This window comes from Cervus canadensis, chromosome 4, assembly GCF_019320065.1.
Source record: "Cervus canadensis isolate Bull #8, Minnesota chromosome 4, ASM1932006v1, whole genome shotgun sequence".
Lineage (NCBI taxonomy): Eukaryota > Metazoa > Chordata > Mammalia > Artiodactyla > Cervidae > Cervus > Cervus canadensis.
Genome location: NC_057389.1, coordinates 67,835,354 through 67,853,095, shown reverse-complemented (window position 1 = coordinate 67,853,095; position 17,742 = coordinate 67,835,354). Strand labels below are relative to the sequence as shown.

Sequence of the window (17,742 nt, the reverse complement as noted above, 5' to 3'; positions counted from 1 at the left end):
CACTAAAGGGTGATAATCCCAAAGACTGAGGGGTTTATGTATTTATTTATGAGAGATTAGGTAGAGATTGGACTTCCCTGGTGGCTCAGATGGTAAAGAATCTGCCAGATGGTGCTAATGGTAATGAACCCACCTGCCAATGCAGGTGACACCAGAAAGGCAGGTTTGATCCCTGGATGGGGAAGGCCAGGGCAATCCACTCCAATATTCTTGCCTGGAAAATTCCATGGACAGAAGAGCCTGGCAGACTACAGTCCATAGGGTCACACAGAGTCAGACACGACTAAAGCGACTTAGCACTGACCCACATGCACAGGTGGAGATTAATGTAGTGGCTTCCAGGCAACAGCACCATGACAAATTCCCTAAATTCCTTGTCTGATGTCCCTTCTGTCTGATGATCTAGGCAGAGGAACTGTAATTTGGTCTGTTCAACTCATTCCTTTTGTTTCCTTTTTGTTTTCCATTCTAGAAGCCACTCCCTCCAATCATGTCAAGAGAGTGTCAGAAGTTCCCAGAAAGGTTCTTAACTTTCACAGGCTTTGGGTTCTGGACAGACCTGTGTGTACAAAGTATGTATGTGTGCATGGGAGTAGGGAGGAAGGGGGACTCAGGAGTGGGTGAAGGAAAGTTCTTTATATTGCTTTTACAATTTAAAAAAAAATAACACACGACTATGTTTCTATGTTTATTTCTTCATTACACTCATAATCTTATTGGTATTTGTTGTCAGCAGGGAAACAGAGCAGAGGGATGGAAGTCAGCTCTTTTTGGGGACTCAGGGATTTCTTCCTTAATTATATTAATTCTAATATCTAAAAGGTGGATCCCAATCCTGTTTCCAATCACAGAGAACTCTGAAAATAGATTAATTTATCTGATGCAAAATTAGCACCTAAATAGACAGATCTTTAAACGAGAGAAACACTCTTGTTCTCATTGTCAAATCTGCAATGAAAGTTCAGTCACCACAATAGCAGGCCAGAAGAGAGTCACAAAATTAGAAGAAGAATCAAATCAACAAAATTAGAAATGAAAAAGGAGAGGTTATAACAGACAATGCAGAAATACAAAGGATTATAAGAGACTATTATGAACAACTATATGGCAATAAAATAGATAACCTGGAAGAAATGGACAGATTCTTAGAAAAGTTCGATCTTCCAAGACTGAACCAGGAAGAAATAGAAATTATGAACAACACAATTACAAGCACTGAAACTGAAGCTGTGATTAAAAAAAAAAAACAAACAAACTCCCCCAAAAACAAAAGCCCAGGACCAGATGGCTTCACAGGAGAATTCTATCAAACATTTAGAGAAGAGCTAATGCCTATCCTTCTAAAGCTCTTTCAAATAATTGTAGAGAAAGGAACACTTCCAAATTAATTCTATGAGGCCACCATCATCCCGATACCAAAACCAGACAAAGATAACACACAAAAAAGAAAACTACAGGCCAATATCACTGGTGAACATAAAATTTTCAACAAAATTTTAGCAAACAGAATTCAGCAACACATCAAAAAGCTCATACACCATGATCAAGTTGGGTTTATTCAGGAATGAAAGGATTCATCAATATATGCAAATCAATCAATGTGATACACCATATTAACAAATTGAAAGATAAAAACTATATGATCATCCCAATAGATGCAGAAAAAGCCTTTGACAAAATTCAGCACCCATTTATGACTAAAACTCTTCAAAAAATTGGCATAGAAGGAACCTACCTCAACATAGTAAAGGCCATCTATGATGAGCCTACAGAAAACATTATTCTCAATAGTGAAAAACTGAAAGCATTCCCCCTAAGATCAGGAACAAGACAAGGATGTCCACTTTCACCACTATTATTGAACATAGTTCTGGAAGTCCTAGCTAGAGCAATCAGAGAAGAAGAAATAAAAGGAATGCAGGCCAGAAAAGAAGAAGTAAAGCTCTCACTGTTTGCAGGTGACATGATACTGTACATAGAAAACCCTAAAGATCATATCAGAAAATCACTAGAGCTAATCAGTGAATTTAGCAAAGTTGCAGAATACAAAATCAATACACAGAAATCACTTGCATTTCTATATACTAACAATGAAAGATCAGAAATAAAAATTAAGGAATCAATTTCATTCACCATTGTAGCAAAAGAATTAAATATCTAGGAATAAACTTACCTAAGGAGACAAAAGAACTGTCCATAGAAAATTATAAGACACTAATGAAAGAAATCAAAGATGACATAAACAGATGGAGAGATATTCCATGTTCCTGGGTAGGAAGAATCAATATTGTGAAAATGACTACACTATCAAACACAATCTACAGATTTAATGGGATCCCTATCAAATTACCAATGGCATTTTTCATAGAACTAGAACAAAAAATTTCACAGTTCATATGGAAACACAAAAGACCCAGAATAACCAAAGCAGTCTTGAGAATGAAGAATGGAGCTGCAGGAATCAACCTTCCTGACTGCAGATTATACTACAAAGCTATAGTCATCAAGACACTATGGTACTGGCATAAAAACAGAAAGATAAACCAATGGAACAAGATAGAAAGCCCAGAAATAAACCCATATACCTATGGATACCTTATTTTTGACAAAGGAGTCAAGAATATATGATGGGGCAAAGAGAGCCTCTTCAATGCATGGTGCTGGGAAAACTGGTCAGCTACATGCAAAAGAATGAAATTAGAACACTCCTAACACCATACACAAAGATAAACTCAAAATGGATTAAAGATCTAAATGTAAGACCAGAAACTATAAAACTCTTACAGGAAAACATAGGCAGAACACTCAGTGACATAAATCAAAGCAAGATCCTCTATGATCCACCTAGAGTAACGGAAATAAAAACAAATGTAAACAAATGGGACCTGATTAAACTTAAAAGCTTTTGTACAGCAAAGGAAACTATAAGCAAGGTGAAAAGACAACCCTCAGAATCAGAAAAAATAATAGCAAATGAAACAACTAACAAAGGATTAATTTCCAAAATATACAAGCAGCTCATACAACTCAATACCAGAAAAACAAACAACCCAATCAAAAAGTGGGAAAAAGGCCTAAGCAGACATTTCTCCAAAGAAGACATACAGATGGCTAACAAACACATGAAAAGATGATCAACATCACTCATTATTAGAGGGATACAAATCAAAACTACAATGAGGTAGCACGTCACACCAGTCAGAATGACCATCATCAAAAATCTACAAACAATAAATACTGAAGAGGGTGTGGAGAAAAGGGAGCGCTCTTGCACTGTTGGTGGGAATGTAAATTGATATAACCACTATGGAAGAAGGTATGGAGATTCCTTAAAAAACTAGGAATAAAGCCACCATATGACCCAGCAATCCCACTCATAGGCATATACCCTGAGGAAACCAAAATTGAAAGAGACACTTGTATCCCATTGTTCATTGCAGCACTATTTACAATAACTAGAACATGGAAGGAACCAAGATGTCCATCAACAGATGAATGGATAAAGAAGTTGTGGTACATATACACAATGGAATATTACTCAGCCATAAAAAGGAATACATTTGAGTCAGTTCTGATGAGGTAGATGAACCTAGAACCTATTATATACAGTGAAGTGTTTCAGAAATAGAAAGGTAAATGCCATATTCTAACACACACACGCACACACACACACACATATATATATATATATATATATATAATTTAGAAAAATGGTACTGAAGAATTTATTTACAGGGCAACAATGGAGAAACAGACATAGAGAATAGACTTATAGACATGGCGAGAGGGGAGGAGAAGGTGAGATATGTGGAAAGAGAAACATGGAAACTTACATTACCATATGTAAAATAGATAGCCAAGGGGAATTTGCTGTATGGGTCAGGAAACTCAAACAGGGGCTCTGTATCAACTAAAGGGTGGGATGGGGAGGGAGATGGGACAGAGTTTCAAAAGTGAGGGGATATATACATACCTATGGCTGATTCATGTTGAGGTTTGACAGAAAACAGCAAAATTTTGTAAAGCTATTATCCTTCAATAAAAAAGAAATAAATTAAAAAAAAACTGGAACATAAACTCACCAAATTGGTAAGAAGCAGAAACATGTTGGATGGTTAATTCTATAAATTTCTGTTTGGAGCCATGGAGTTGGAGGAGTGTCTGTTTAAGAGTCTTTCTCAGATGACCACCTGCTCATGCATTGCTCAGAGGATCTTTGCATATTTATTGGGTCTGACATATCTCTGTTGAGCTTCACCAAGTGGAGTGGAAGGTGAACTGTGGGGAGTTGAATGGGTATGGTAAGTGCTGAAGGTGGTGAGAAAAGACCAAAAGATGAGGGATTAAAGGTTAACAGGAAGAGGAAGAAGTGGATCTGACTTCAGACTTCTGCCTATGGAGTGTCAGGCTAGATACAGGGATACCTCCTTGTTATCAAAGGTTGTCAGCAACAAAGACTGGAAAGATGGTAATCTTAGTTTTCTTGGTTAAAATTGTTATCATTGCTTATTTGTTCTCCAGTCTCTGGACTTAGCTCCAAATTAGGCAGACAAATCTGTTGGGTCATTATCACAAGTGTGCTCTCATCAGTCTCGCGTCCGTGATTATGCTTCATTCCTGGCAGTGCTGATCTGGAATCTACCTCCCTGAGCTGTTCTCTGGCTCTCTTGGTGGGCATACCTCTGTAACTCACCATGTCCTAGGATTTCCCTGTCTTCTGCCATGATCTTCTGACTCTGGAGAGTTTACTTATCACTGCTAAGATGAAAATGGCATTGTGCATGTCCTACACCTGGAGACTTATAAAAAAAATTAAATATATGATTAAGCCTCATCCATACCCACTAACAGTCACCTTTAGGGTGGAACCAAGGCATATGCACAAAAACATCTTCTCAGATGTCTTAGAGACATAAGCATGACCCTGGTCATGACCACAGCATCCCAAGAATCTCACTCTTGCTTCTTTTTTTCTATTCATAATTATGCTATCTCAAACTGTTTCAAGACTCTGTCTCTCTTTTTGTGCCTCTCCAGTTTCTATTAGGGGAACTTCTTGAATTGTAAACGTGACATCACACAAGACAGAATGAACACACTCCAAGAAAGCACCCTGGAGGCCCACCATTTGTAGAGTGAGCAATGACTGCTCCTTCCTTGGTAAATTCAATGGAAGTCACTGAATCTTGGAAGAGTCACTGCTTCGCATCAGTTTAGAGCCAACTGAAGTTACACACTAGGTAACGTGAAGGATGAACAACCGGGAGACAGATGTGTCTAAGTCCTTGCCCTCATATACACCAGAGTCCAAGTAGCAAAGTGGGGTGAAGGGTTGATTTACATCCAGAGGTTTTGAGGTTCTCATGATGCATCTGACATAAAACTTACTTCGGGGGCAGTGCCTGCTGTGTTGGAAAATATAATTAAAAGTCAAATGTCCTCCCTACCCTGAAAACCTTCCACAAAGGTAAACAATAAAGAAAATTGTTTTATTTTTGAATAAGCATTAAATCAGAATGTGATTTGCATCACAGATGATCTGCTAAGAAATTCTACAGAGAAGGAATATCAACCTTCTGCATAGCCAGGCAATGACAAACTATTACATACATGCACTCAAGATAAACAATAACTAGTCCTCAAGGGAGAGGTCTTGACAGCCCCTTTTGTCAGATTCCATGCTTAATTCATGTGGTAATTGGCATGATTCTCTGTGTTTGTTACTTGGCTTTATCCAAAGGAAATACAGACTTCTCACAGGTTTTGACAAGAGATAGTTCTGCAGCTTGGAGCAAGGTGCCTGCAGAAGTTAGGATCCTACCCTCCTACAGAGTGTGGGAGGTAAGGATTCTATCTTCCTTGATGATTACATTTCAAAGAGATGGATTTTAGATCCTTGAGAAGACATTCCTGATTCAGAAGTTTGGTTAGAGATTATTTTACTTTTAAAAGATTGATATAGCTTATCAATCCCTGGGCTTCCCAGGTGGCGCTAGCAGTAAAGAACCAATGCAGGTAGACATAAGAGACACAGGTTCAATCATTTGTTCAGGAAGATCCCCTGGAGGAGGGCAGGATACCCCACTCCAGTATTCTTACCTGAAAAATCCCTTGTACAGAGGAGCCTGGTGGGTTACAGTCCATAGGGTCACAAAGAGTCAGGCACAACTAAAGCGACTTTGCACACATTCACTTACCTTATCAGAGACATAAGGAAGTTACAATTATGCTTCTTCTAAGCAATTGCTGAGGAAAGAAGGTAGGAGTCTTTTCCTTTGTTTTCAAGTTGGTTTGTCCTTACATCTATTCTCCCCTTTCCCACCTCCTTTCTCTTTCTCTCTCTCTCTTCACACCCAAGACTCACTAGAGGAAGAAATTTTCCTCCACTTGTCTAGGTTTTCAAGATGGTCTAAGAATTAAATTCACCTGATACACATTTACTGGAGAAAATCAAAGTTTTAATAACTTTCATACATGGGAGAGACCTAGGAAAAGTGATTAACTCACCAAAAGTACAAAAGTGAAAGTCCCTCAGTCCCACTCTTTGGGACGCTGTGGAAAGGAAAGTGAAAGTGAAGTCGCTCAGTCGTGTCCGACTCTTTGTGACCCCACCAGGCTCCTCCATCCATGGGATTCTCCAGGCAAGAATACTGGAGTGGGTTGCCATTTCCTTCTCCAGGGGATCTTCCCGACCCAGGGATTGAACCCCGGTCTCCTGCATTGCAGGCAGACACTTTAACCTCCGAGCCACCAGGGAAGCCCTCACCTTAAATACTATCTTGGCTTTCAATACAAAAGAGGATGTTGGCGATCCTGATTTGTGACTATTCACATGGTGATGAAAAAGCAAGTGTTTGGTAAATAAGTGTTTGCTGGGCTACGCAGTGACAATGGGAAACTGAGTGACCTCCGATCTCTAGGCTCTACCTAGAGTCTGCTCTCACACACACGTGCACTGAATCCATGTTCTTTGCAAATATCTCTTTTGATAGCTGTATTCTGAGAAAGGCCATCTATCTAAATTCTTTTAGGTACTTGGGGTGAAAGTCAGTTTCTTCTTTAGTCTTTTGGGCTTCTTTTACCTAGCTGTTGTGCCTTTACCATGGGGGGGCCATCTTTAGCTACATGCAGAAAGCCTCTGCTAGGACACCATTGGGAAAATGAGCCACCTTCATCTTCTACACCATCTTCACCCCAATGCTCAACCCACTTATTTACAGACTGAGTAACATGGAGGTAATGAGAGCCCTGAAGAAAGTTCTAGGGACATGGAGAATGTAGTCATGTCCACACTTCTGGGGTTTCCTCTCTTGATTTTGTTTTTCCTCTGAAGTCTTAAGTCTTCTTGTGGCTCAGACTTCCTCCTCTGTACAAATTGGGTGGGCCCTTGTGCCTAATTGGGGTGAAGCTATGAGCTGAGCAATCTGAAAATGTTTGGATTCAAGAGGTCAGTGTAACAGATGATAAGTGATCAGTATCACAATGAATCTTTCCTCCATTGAGCACCACTCTCTCCATGCAATGAAGGACTGTAGATATATTATTTACCTCTCCCCAGGTTTGCTAGGGAAAGTCTGTCTTCTGAACTGCATGTTAAAAGTGAACAAGGAGTAGAAAGAGATTCAAAACTCATTGTCCCTGAAATGAGGTGCAAAGATCAGAGGTGGCCTTAGATGTAGAAACTGTGCAAACTTGGACAAAGTTACTTCATTCTCTGGGCTTCACTTTATCATCTGCATCAACATTGTTGTCATTCATTTGCTCAGTTGCGTCTGACTCTGCAACCCCATACTCTACAGTATGCCAGGTTTCCCTGTCCTACACTATCTCCCAGAGTTTGTTTAAACTCATGTCCATTGAGTCAATGTGCAATCCAACCATCTCATCCTCTGTCACCCCCTTTTCCTCCTTCTCTTTATCTTTCCCAGCTTCAGGGCACCACAGCTACCAGTAAATTAAGTCCAATATTTGCCGGCACTAACTACTAATTGGGATTTCCCTGGTGGCTCAGATGTTAAAGAATATGCCTGCAATGTGGGAGACCCAGGTTCAGTTCCTGGGTGGGGAAGATCCCCTGGAGATAGAATGGCTACCCAATCCAGTATTCTTGCCTGGAGAAATCTATGGACAGAGGAGCTTAGTATAATACAAACTCCAGTTCAATGTTTCTGATGGTGTTAAGCAATATGATGAGATTTTTCTGTTCTTGAAATTGTACTTTAAATATAAGTATCAATTTGTAAAATATCAAAGAAAAACAGCTAGAAATTCTTTTTAGTCTTCTTACATGAAAAATACCTTGGAAATTTGAGAGATTCAAATTTGTCATTCTATGCTAGTAGGAATTTGAGGGAAGATTGATTCTTTATCACTGATACCAAGTTTAGAAGGGAAATAAGGTGTGAGGAGAAAACTTCAGCAAGAACTGGCTTCTATCATGTTTCTATCACAAGGGCTTTGGGGAGATTTGTGGAATAATCTCTTAAGCCATGCCTTTTACAAAAATATCCCTGAATAAAGTCTATCAAAAAATCCCCCCTCAATCATTCCATTTTCACTATTCCCAAGAGTGCATTTTTCACTGCACTCATATCCTGAGAGCCTAGGGCTTTTGGGCATTAAGTTGATGTGCACACACAGTAGTGAAGGAGGGGGCACAGGCCAGTTCTGGGAGAGTTTGGAGTCTAGATACTGATGCAAAGTGTTCCAGGCAGAGGGGACAGCTGAGCAAAGGCTGAGGACAGTGTTCTAAAGCAGAGAGTGCCAGGGAGAGCTGAGGGAGAGCTGGCCAGAAAGCACAGCCCACATCTCGTACAGCCTCCATCTCGCACAGCCTGATAGATATTTGAAAACGTGGGGCTTAGAGTAGAGAGGAGGTATGATCTGCCCCCTTTTTATAAAATTGCCCTGTACCCTGTAGAGTCCACCACAAGGCTCCCACAGTCATTAAGATGAGATGGCATCTTGGCATCTCATGGCAAGAGATCATGGCACTTGGACTGTGGTGGAAATTTAAGATAGCAGAAGTAGGCAAGTTCTGGGTACTTGTCTTTGGTCTTTTTTAAAAAATTAAGTACGGTTAATTTACAAAGATGTGTTAGTTTCAAGTGTACTGCAAAATGATCCTATATATGCAGGTGTGTGTTCATACATAGCATATATATATTCCCTGTGCTATACAGTATTCTGGGTACATTTAGAAGGTTAAGTCAGCTTATTAATTAATGTTTATAGCTCATGGTTTTAGCAAGGATAAAATGAGTAACTGCATTTAACATACTGTGCACTGTGAGCTCTTTGTTAGTTCTTTCTATTAAAATGCATATGTATTTTAATAATGAGCATATTTCTTTAAAAGTGATGGGCAATTTTGTGCCATTTAAAGGAAACCAGTTTTCAGGTGGCTCTTTATAATGTCAGTGAGTTTTTGGGTGGATGTGTTATAGACCAACATGTGTGCTGCCCAACAGTTCATTCTGCAATCTCTCTAGTGTCCAAGGGGACTTGGCCCTGGTCACTCCTTCCTCCCACTTCTCACAGACACAAGTTTCCAGTTGTACTAGGCAATCCCCACACCACTTCTCCTCCTTCTCCCTCATGGGCTCCACTGGAAGCCATGAGTAGGTGGGCATCATCACACACCCCTAGCCCAGGATCAGACCTCCTTGCACCTGCAGGGACGATGAACCAGGTGGACAGGCAGTGCTGATGACATGAGGGCTGTCTGCCTTTTTGAAGTCAAAGAATCGTAACTTTACCACCAGCCCCAGGTGAAGGGACAGTTCTCCAGCAGGAGGACCCTCTTGCCTGGAGGGGTTGGTCATTGGAGGGATCAGCCCTGGGGCTGATCATGACCACCTCCTCCATGAACCAGGGCTCCACCCAGTGTGTGGGGTTCTGGGGCCTTCACCTCTGCTGTCCTCAGCTTAAGCGAGGCTGTACCTTAGCCAAAATGTGCAAGTTCCACAGGTGAAGAGGTTTCTGTACAGATCTTCCTCTACTTACCATGCAGTTAAGTATGGATAAATGTACCCTAGTTGAAAATAGTGTAAATTGAAAATGCATTTAATACATCAGACCTACATGCCACTGTCCAGTACTGTGAGAGAGTTTTGTACCTTATATCACAAGCTGGATTCAAGATTTCTGGGAGAAATATCAATAACCTCAGATATGCAGGTGACATCACCCTTATGGCAGAAAGTGAAGGAGAACTAAAGAGCCTCTTAATGAAAGTGAAAGAGGAGAGTGAAAAAGTTGGCTTAAAACTCAACATTCAGAAAACTAAGATCATGGCATCTGGTCCCATCGCTTTATGGAAAATAGATGGGGAAGCAATGCAAACAGCGACAGAGTTTATTTGGGGGCTCCAAAAATCGCTGCAGATGATGAGTGCAGCCATGAAATTAAAAGATGCTTACTCCTTGGAAAGAAAGTTATGGCCAACCTAGACAGCATATCAAAAAGCAGAGACATTACTTTGCCAACAAAGGTCTGTCTAGTAAAAGCTATGGTTTTTCCAGTAGTCATGTATGAATGTGAGAGTTGGAGTATAAGGAGAGCTGAGTGCTGAAGAATTGATGCTTTTGAACTGTGGTGTTGGAGAAGACTCTTGAGAGTCTCTTGGACTGCAAGGAGATCCAACCTGTCCATCCTAAAGGAGGTCAGTCCTGAATATTCATTGGGAGGACTGATGTTGAAGCTGAAACTCCGATACTTTGGCCACCTGATGCGAAGAACTGACTCATTTGAAAAGTCCCTGATGCTGGAAAAGACTGAAGGCAGGAGGAGAAGGGGACAACAGAGGATAAGATGGTGGGATGGCATCACTGACTCAATGGACATGAGTTTGTGTAGACTCCAGGAGTTGGTGATGTACAGGGAAGCCTTGTGTGCTGCAGTCCATTGGGTCGCAAATAGTTGGACATGACTGAGAGACTGAACTGAACTGAACTGATCATTATCCTGGGAAAATTATAAAATTCAAAGTTTGAACAGTTTCTACTGAAAGCATATTACTTTCATACCATTGTAAAGTTGAACCATTTTAAATCACACTACTGTAAGTTGGAAGGGCTTCCCGGTGGCTCAGTGGTAAGGAACCCACCTGCCAATGCAGGGGTCATGGGTTGGATTCCTAGGTCAGGAAGATACCCTGGAGAAGGAAATGGCAACCCACTCCAGGATTCTTGCCTGGAAATCTCATGAACAGAAGAGTCTGCTGGCGTCTGTGGGGTCACAAAAGAGTTAGACATGCCTTGGCAACTAAACAACAACAACAATAAACTATAAGTTGGGGATATCTTTTTCTATCTATAGACAATTAGATGGACATGAATGTACCAAGTGATTCCCAGGTGTCAAGTCCCATGTGAAACTCCAAAATAGTCCTACTCTGATGCCACTTACGTCTTTGTGGGAGAGAATTGATGACCAAAACTGCAAGAATGGTATGAATATTTATGCCTCCATTTTCTTGTTTTTTGCCTTTTTCTTCAATCCCATTATTTGTTTATCTTTGATTTTCTTTCAGTTTGAATATGATATGCCTAAAGTTTAGGACTTGTTTTGGTGTGTTTTTGGAATTCATTTTTTATTGAGGTATAATTGACATATCATATTAGTTTCAGATGTACAACATAATGATTTAATATTTGTGTTTATTGCAAAACAATCACCACAATAAGTATAGTTAACATGGGTTACCATACATAATTTCAATTTTTCTCTTCTGATGTGAACTTTAAGATCTACTCTCTTAGCAATTTCAAATATGCCATAAAATATTATTAACTATAGTCATTATTAACCATAGTCATTATTAACCATGCTGTACATTACATCCCCAAGATATATTTATTTTATAGGTTGTAACTTTTGACTCTCTTGAAACATTTTGCCAACCTTTCTGAATCACCTCTGGCAACAACCAGTCTCTACACTTTATCTATGACTTTATTTTTTCTCTTTTTTTAGATTCCACATATAAATGAGATCATCAAGTATTTGTCATTCTTTGTCTGACTCATTTCACTTAGTATAATGCCCTCAAGGCTCATCCATGTTGACACAAATAACAAGATCTTCATTTTTTTTATGGCTGAATAACATTCCGTGTTATTTACATATATATAACATTCTGTTATATGTACATATGTGTAAATATTTAAATAACATGGAATGTTATTTACATATATATGTAATGACATTCAACTAATATGGAATGACATTCATACCAACTTTATAACATATATATATAAATAACACATGCACACGTGTACATATATATGTATATGTACATACCATATTTTCTTTAACCAATCATCCATTGGTGAACTCAGGCTGTTTGCACATCTTGGCCATTATAAATAATGCTGCAGTGAAGAGGGTGTGTAGATATCTTTTTGAGTTAGTGTTTTCATTTTCCTTGGATAAATACTCAGAAGTTGAATTGGTAGATCATAATTTTTTTAGGAACTCCATACTGTTTTCATAGTAGCTGCATCCTCTACATTTCTACCAACAGTACATGAGGGTGCCTTTTTCTCCGCATCATTGCCAACACTTGGTATTTCTTGCTTCTTTTTTAACAACCATACCAATGGGTGTGAGGTGATAGCTCATTGTGATTTTAATTTGCATTGTGATTTAATTTGGTGATTAGAAATATTGAGAATCTTTTCATGTGCTGGTTGCCATCTCTATGTCTTCTCTGGAAAAATATCTCTTCATATCCTTTTGCCCATATTTTAAATGGTCTATTTGGAATTTACTGCTATTGAGTTATATGAATTCTTTATATAATTTGGGTATTAATCCCCTATCCAATATGTAATTTGAAGATATTCCTCCCATTCATTAGACTGTCTTTTCAACTTGTTCATAGTTTTTCTTGCTGTGCAAAATGTTTTTAGCTTGATGGAGTCCCACTTATTTATTTTTGCTACTCTTTACTTGTTTTTAGTGTCACATTCAAAAAATGATTTCCAAGACTAACGTCAAGGATCTGCTTCGCTATGTTTTATTCTAGGAGTCTGTGCTTTCACATCTCCCATTTAACTCTTTAATCTATTTTGAGGTAATTTTTGTGTATGTTGTAAGATAATGGTTCAGGTTCATACTATTACATGTGGTTTTCCAATTATTCCCACAGCATTTATTTTTTTTTACTTTTTGATCATGCTGCATGGCATGTGGGATCTCAGTTCCCCAACAAGGGATGGAACCTGCACTCCCTTCATTTGAATACGAGAGTATTAACCACTGGACTGCCAGGGAAGTCCCCCCAACAGTGTTTATTGAAGGGACTACCTTTTACATCTTTGTTTTCTTGGTTCAAAATATTATCTTGTAAACAATTTTCTGAATCTATTAAGATAATCACTGATTTTATTCTTCATTTTATTAAGATGGTATATTACCTTGATTTACTTGTAGATGTGGCACAATCTGTGCAACCCTAGAATAAATCTCAATTGATCATTGCGTATGATCTTTTAAATGTATTGTTCCATTCAGTTTGAAATATTTTGTTGGTATTTTTTTCATCTATATTTATTAATTAGGGGTATTGGCATGCCATTTTCTTTTCTTATGGCATCTTTGCCTGGTTTTGGTAGCAGGGTGACACTGATCTTATAAGTAAATTGAAAGTACCCCCTCCTCTTTTGTTTTTTGGAAGAGTTTGAGAAGGTTTGGTATTCATTCTTTTTTGAATGTTTGGTTCTAGACTGCTTTTGCTCAGAGATTTTGATTATATTGATATTATATTGATTCAGTCTCCTTACTACTAATGAGTCTATTCAGATTTTCTTTTCTTCATGTTTTAGCCTTAATTATGTTTCTGGATATTTATTCACTTTCTCCAGGTTATCGAATTGATTTGTTTATAATTGTTCACATTTTTATGATACTCTATATTTCTGTAGTGTCATTGTATTGTGTTTATTTCCTTTCAGACTTTATTTGAGCATTCTGTTTTCATATTGGTAGGTCTAGGTAAAGTTTTTTCAATTTAGTTTGTCATTTTATAGAACCAGTTCTTGGTGTCATTGTTTTTTTCTATTGTCTTTTTAACTCTATATCATTTATTTTGGCTCTATTCATTATATTTTCTTCAATCTATTGTATTTTTGGCTCATTTGTTTTTTTTCTACATAGTTGAGTTATAAAGTGAGATTGTTTATATATGATTTTTCTTGTTTTCTTTTAAATGTAGACATTTATTGCTATGAACTTTCCTCTTAGAATTCCTTTTGTTGCGTTCCATAAATTTTGGTCACTGTGTCTTTTTCTTTTTTGTCTTGTGGTATTGTTGACACTTCTTTCGATTTTTCAGGTATTTTTTGATGTTTCTTTTTATTTGTTCTTTCATCCATGGTTGTTCAGTAGCATGTTGTTCAAGACCACAAATCTGTGAGGCTTTTTTTTTTTTCCAGTTTTCTTCTTGTAATCAATTTCTAGTTTCAAATCATTGTGGTTGGAAAAGTGCCTGATGTGATTTAATCTTCTTAACTTTAAGAATTTTCTTGTGACTTAACATATGATCTAACCTAAGCAATGTTCTCTTGGCATTTGGGAAGATTATGTATGTTGTTACTTTTGCATTGTTGTGGTTGTTCAGTACTCAGTTGTATCCGACTCTTTGCAACCCCAAGAACTGTAGCACACCAGGCTTCCCTGTCTGTCACTATCTCCCTGAGTTTGCTCAAACTCATGTCCATTGGGTTGGCAATGCCATCCAACCATCTCATCCTCTATCACCTCGTTCTCCTCCTGCCCTCAGTCTTTCCCAGCATTAGGGTCTTTTCCAATGAGTCAGCTCTTCACATCAGGTGACCAAAGTATATGAGCTTCAGGTTCAGCATCAGCCCTTTCAATGAATATTAGGGTTGATTTCCTTTAGGACTGACTGGTTTGATACCCTTATTGTCCAAGTGACACTCAAGAGTCTTCCCTAGCATCACAGTTAGAAAGCACCAATTCTTCGGCTTTCATCCTTCTTTATGGTCCTACTTTCTCATTTGTACATGATTACTGGAGAAACCATAGCTTTGAATATATGGACCTTTGTCAGCAAAGTGATGTCTCTGATTTTTAACACACTGTCTAAGTTTGTCATAGCTTTTCTTCCAAGAAGCAAGTGACCTATTTAGCAAACTCTAAGTTACTGTCATTGCTGAGTTTAAATGTGTCACAAATCAAGTTTCCCAGAAGCAAAGTGAGATAGACTTTGCATGCAGAAACTTTATTGGAGACTCTTTTCAGTATGAAGACCTATAAAATGGGAAGTTAGCTAAGGAAGCAAAACTGGATACAGAGATAAGTGGTCCGTGATGCTTATGTGTAGTGCTCTGGAATTGGGGAGCTTTGGGGAGCTCTGGAGCTGGAGGGACCCTCAGAGTCAAACTGAGGCAAGGTAGCCAAGCCTTTGTAATACTCCATTGACCTCTCCAGGCATCCTCCATTATCCCAAGAAGAAGCAAGGCCTAGGGCAAGATGTCTCTTCTCAGCTATGGGCAATTCCTTGAGAAGAACATAGCTGAAAGCTTCCACCTGTCAACTCTTTCAACAACCATGGAATGAAGGATGTGTGTCTTCTATTCTTGTAACTCTGTCAGCCCAACTTTTTGTCCAAATTGCCACAATCTTCGTGAACATGATAGATTGAGTTGGCTAACCTTAATTTGACTATCCTTAATCAGAGAATGACTTTTATTTTTAGTATGGCACATTCATATCTCTTCCAATGAAAGGACAGTTGGTTAGGCCAGCTTTCCTGGCCCCGGAGCATATTTCCAGGTGCCAAAATCAACCTAGTTCTGCCCAACACCACAAGAACACCTCCCCAGGAGTTTCTTGAGAGCACCAGCCACTTCCTTGTTCCTCAGGCTGTAGATGAGTGGGTTGAGCATAGGGGTAATCATGGTATAGAAGGCAGAGACCACCTTGTCCTGCTTGGAGGAATGGTAGGCCTGAGGTCGCATGTAGGTGATCGTGGCAGCCCCATAGAAGAGAGACACAACTGCCATGTGAGAGGAACAGGTAGCAAAGGCCTTCTGCCGACCTTCAGCAGAGGGCATGTGGAGCACAGTTATCAGGATCCTCAGATATGAGGCAGAGATGACAGAGAAGGGCAGGAGCAGCATGAGGACACAGCACACATAGATCATAGTCTCATAGAGGGAGGTGTCAGCACAGGCCAGCTTGAGCACTGCAGGGACCTCACAGAAGAAGTGGTCAATCTCTTGGGAGCCACAGTAAGGGAATCGTAGTGTAAAGATAGCCTGGATCAGCCCATCCACCAGGCCAAAGAGCCAAGATCCTGCCACCATGAGCCAGCAGACACGGCGGCTCATGATCACTGAGTACCTCAGTGGGTTGCTGATGGCCACATAGCGATCATAGGCCATGAAAGCCAGCAGGAAGCACTCATCCCCCAGGAGGGTGAGGAAGAACAGGATCTGGAGCCCACAGCCTGTGAAGGAGATGGAACCATGGCCCAGGAGATAGTCAATGGCCATCCGTGGTACAATGGTGGAGATAAGCATGAGGTCCATGAGTGACAGCCAGCTGAGGAAGAAGTACATGGGGCTGTGTAGACGGGAGTCAGTGTTGATGAGGAGGATCATGAGCCCGTTGCCAGAGAGGGCCACCAGAAACATGACCATGATGACAGAGAAGAGGAGGAGGTGCAGTGGTGTGTCGTTGAAGAGGCCCAGGAGGATGAAGTGGGAGATGAGAGTCTGGTTTCCCAACAAGGCCATTGTTCCTTCAGAGGGAAGTGCCAGAGAGAGGACTGGGATCTGGAAGCAGGAGGTTTGTATTCAGTGCCATAATATTGAGATCATTGCAAATTTTCCCAATATGTTGCCCTCTTTACATGTTATTTGATTTAGAATAAAAGGTATGGTTTCTTTAAGAAAAAATATCCTAACAAAAATGCAGAATACTTCTGTTGCTTTTACTTTTAAATCTTTCTGCACATAATTGAGAAGCCTGTCTTAACCCATTATGTTAAAGTAAACAGTGCTTCTACTTCTGCTAGGATTGGTCTGTACTCCAACCCACAGAGATGCTTCTCCTACAGAGTTCTGGGCTGGCCTCACTAAAGGATTTCTCTGTCCCCAGAAAAGACCTAAAACAGCAAAGACATTAACAACTGTGTGAACTGAGCACTGTTATGACCTTTATGAATCTCAATTTTCTTATCTTAAATTGGGATAACAACTGTCTGTGAAGTGATAGTAAAGGTTGAAGATGACAACATAAGCAGTGTCTTGTAGTGCAGAAATATTGATAGCTGACATTACTTGATCATTTCTCATGTGCCAAGCACCATGATGAGCACTCTGTAATCATATTTAGTCTTCATAACTGTTAAAAATTATCATTTGCCCCATTTGTGAAATGGGGAAAGTGAGTGAGTGGGGATTAAAAATTTTTATAATCAACATTAGATGAGATATAGGAAGGTAAGCTTGAAACATGAATAAGAATTTATAGGAAAAAAAGTATGTAGAAGATGAAACCTTAAAAAAAAACTTTTAAAATACACCTCAGACTACACAGTTCTACTTACAAGAATTCATCTTACAAAAACATTTGCACATATATGAAATGTTGCGTTGACAACAGGATTTGGTGTAGATTTGTTTATAGTGGAAAAAAGATCGCAAAAGATCCAAATATCTATCAATAGAGGAAAAATTGAATAAACAATGGAATAATAAACTGTAAAAA

The 17,742-nt window shown here is 39.3% G+C and overlaps 1 protein-coding gene across 1 annotated transcript; it reads right to left on the bottom strand.

Annotated features, from left to right (window-relative positions):
- Positions 1–15,815: 15,815 nt before the first annotated feature.
- Positions 15,816–16,766, bottom strand: LOC122439998 (olfactory receptor 56-like). The gene has a single exon (XM_043465692.1). The coding sequence runs from the start codon at positions 16,764–16,766 to the stop codon at positions 15,816–15,818; it is 951 nt and encodes a 316-aa protein (XP_043321627.1).
- Between the last annotated feature and the right edge of the window lie 976 nt (positions 16,767–17,742).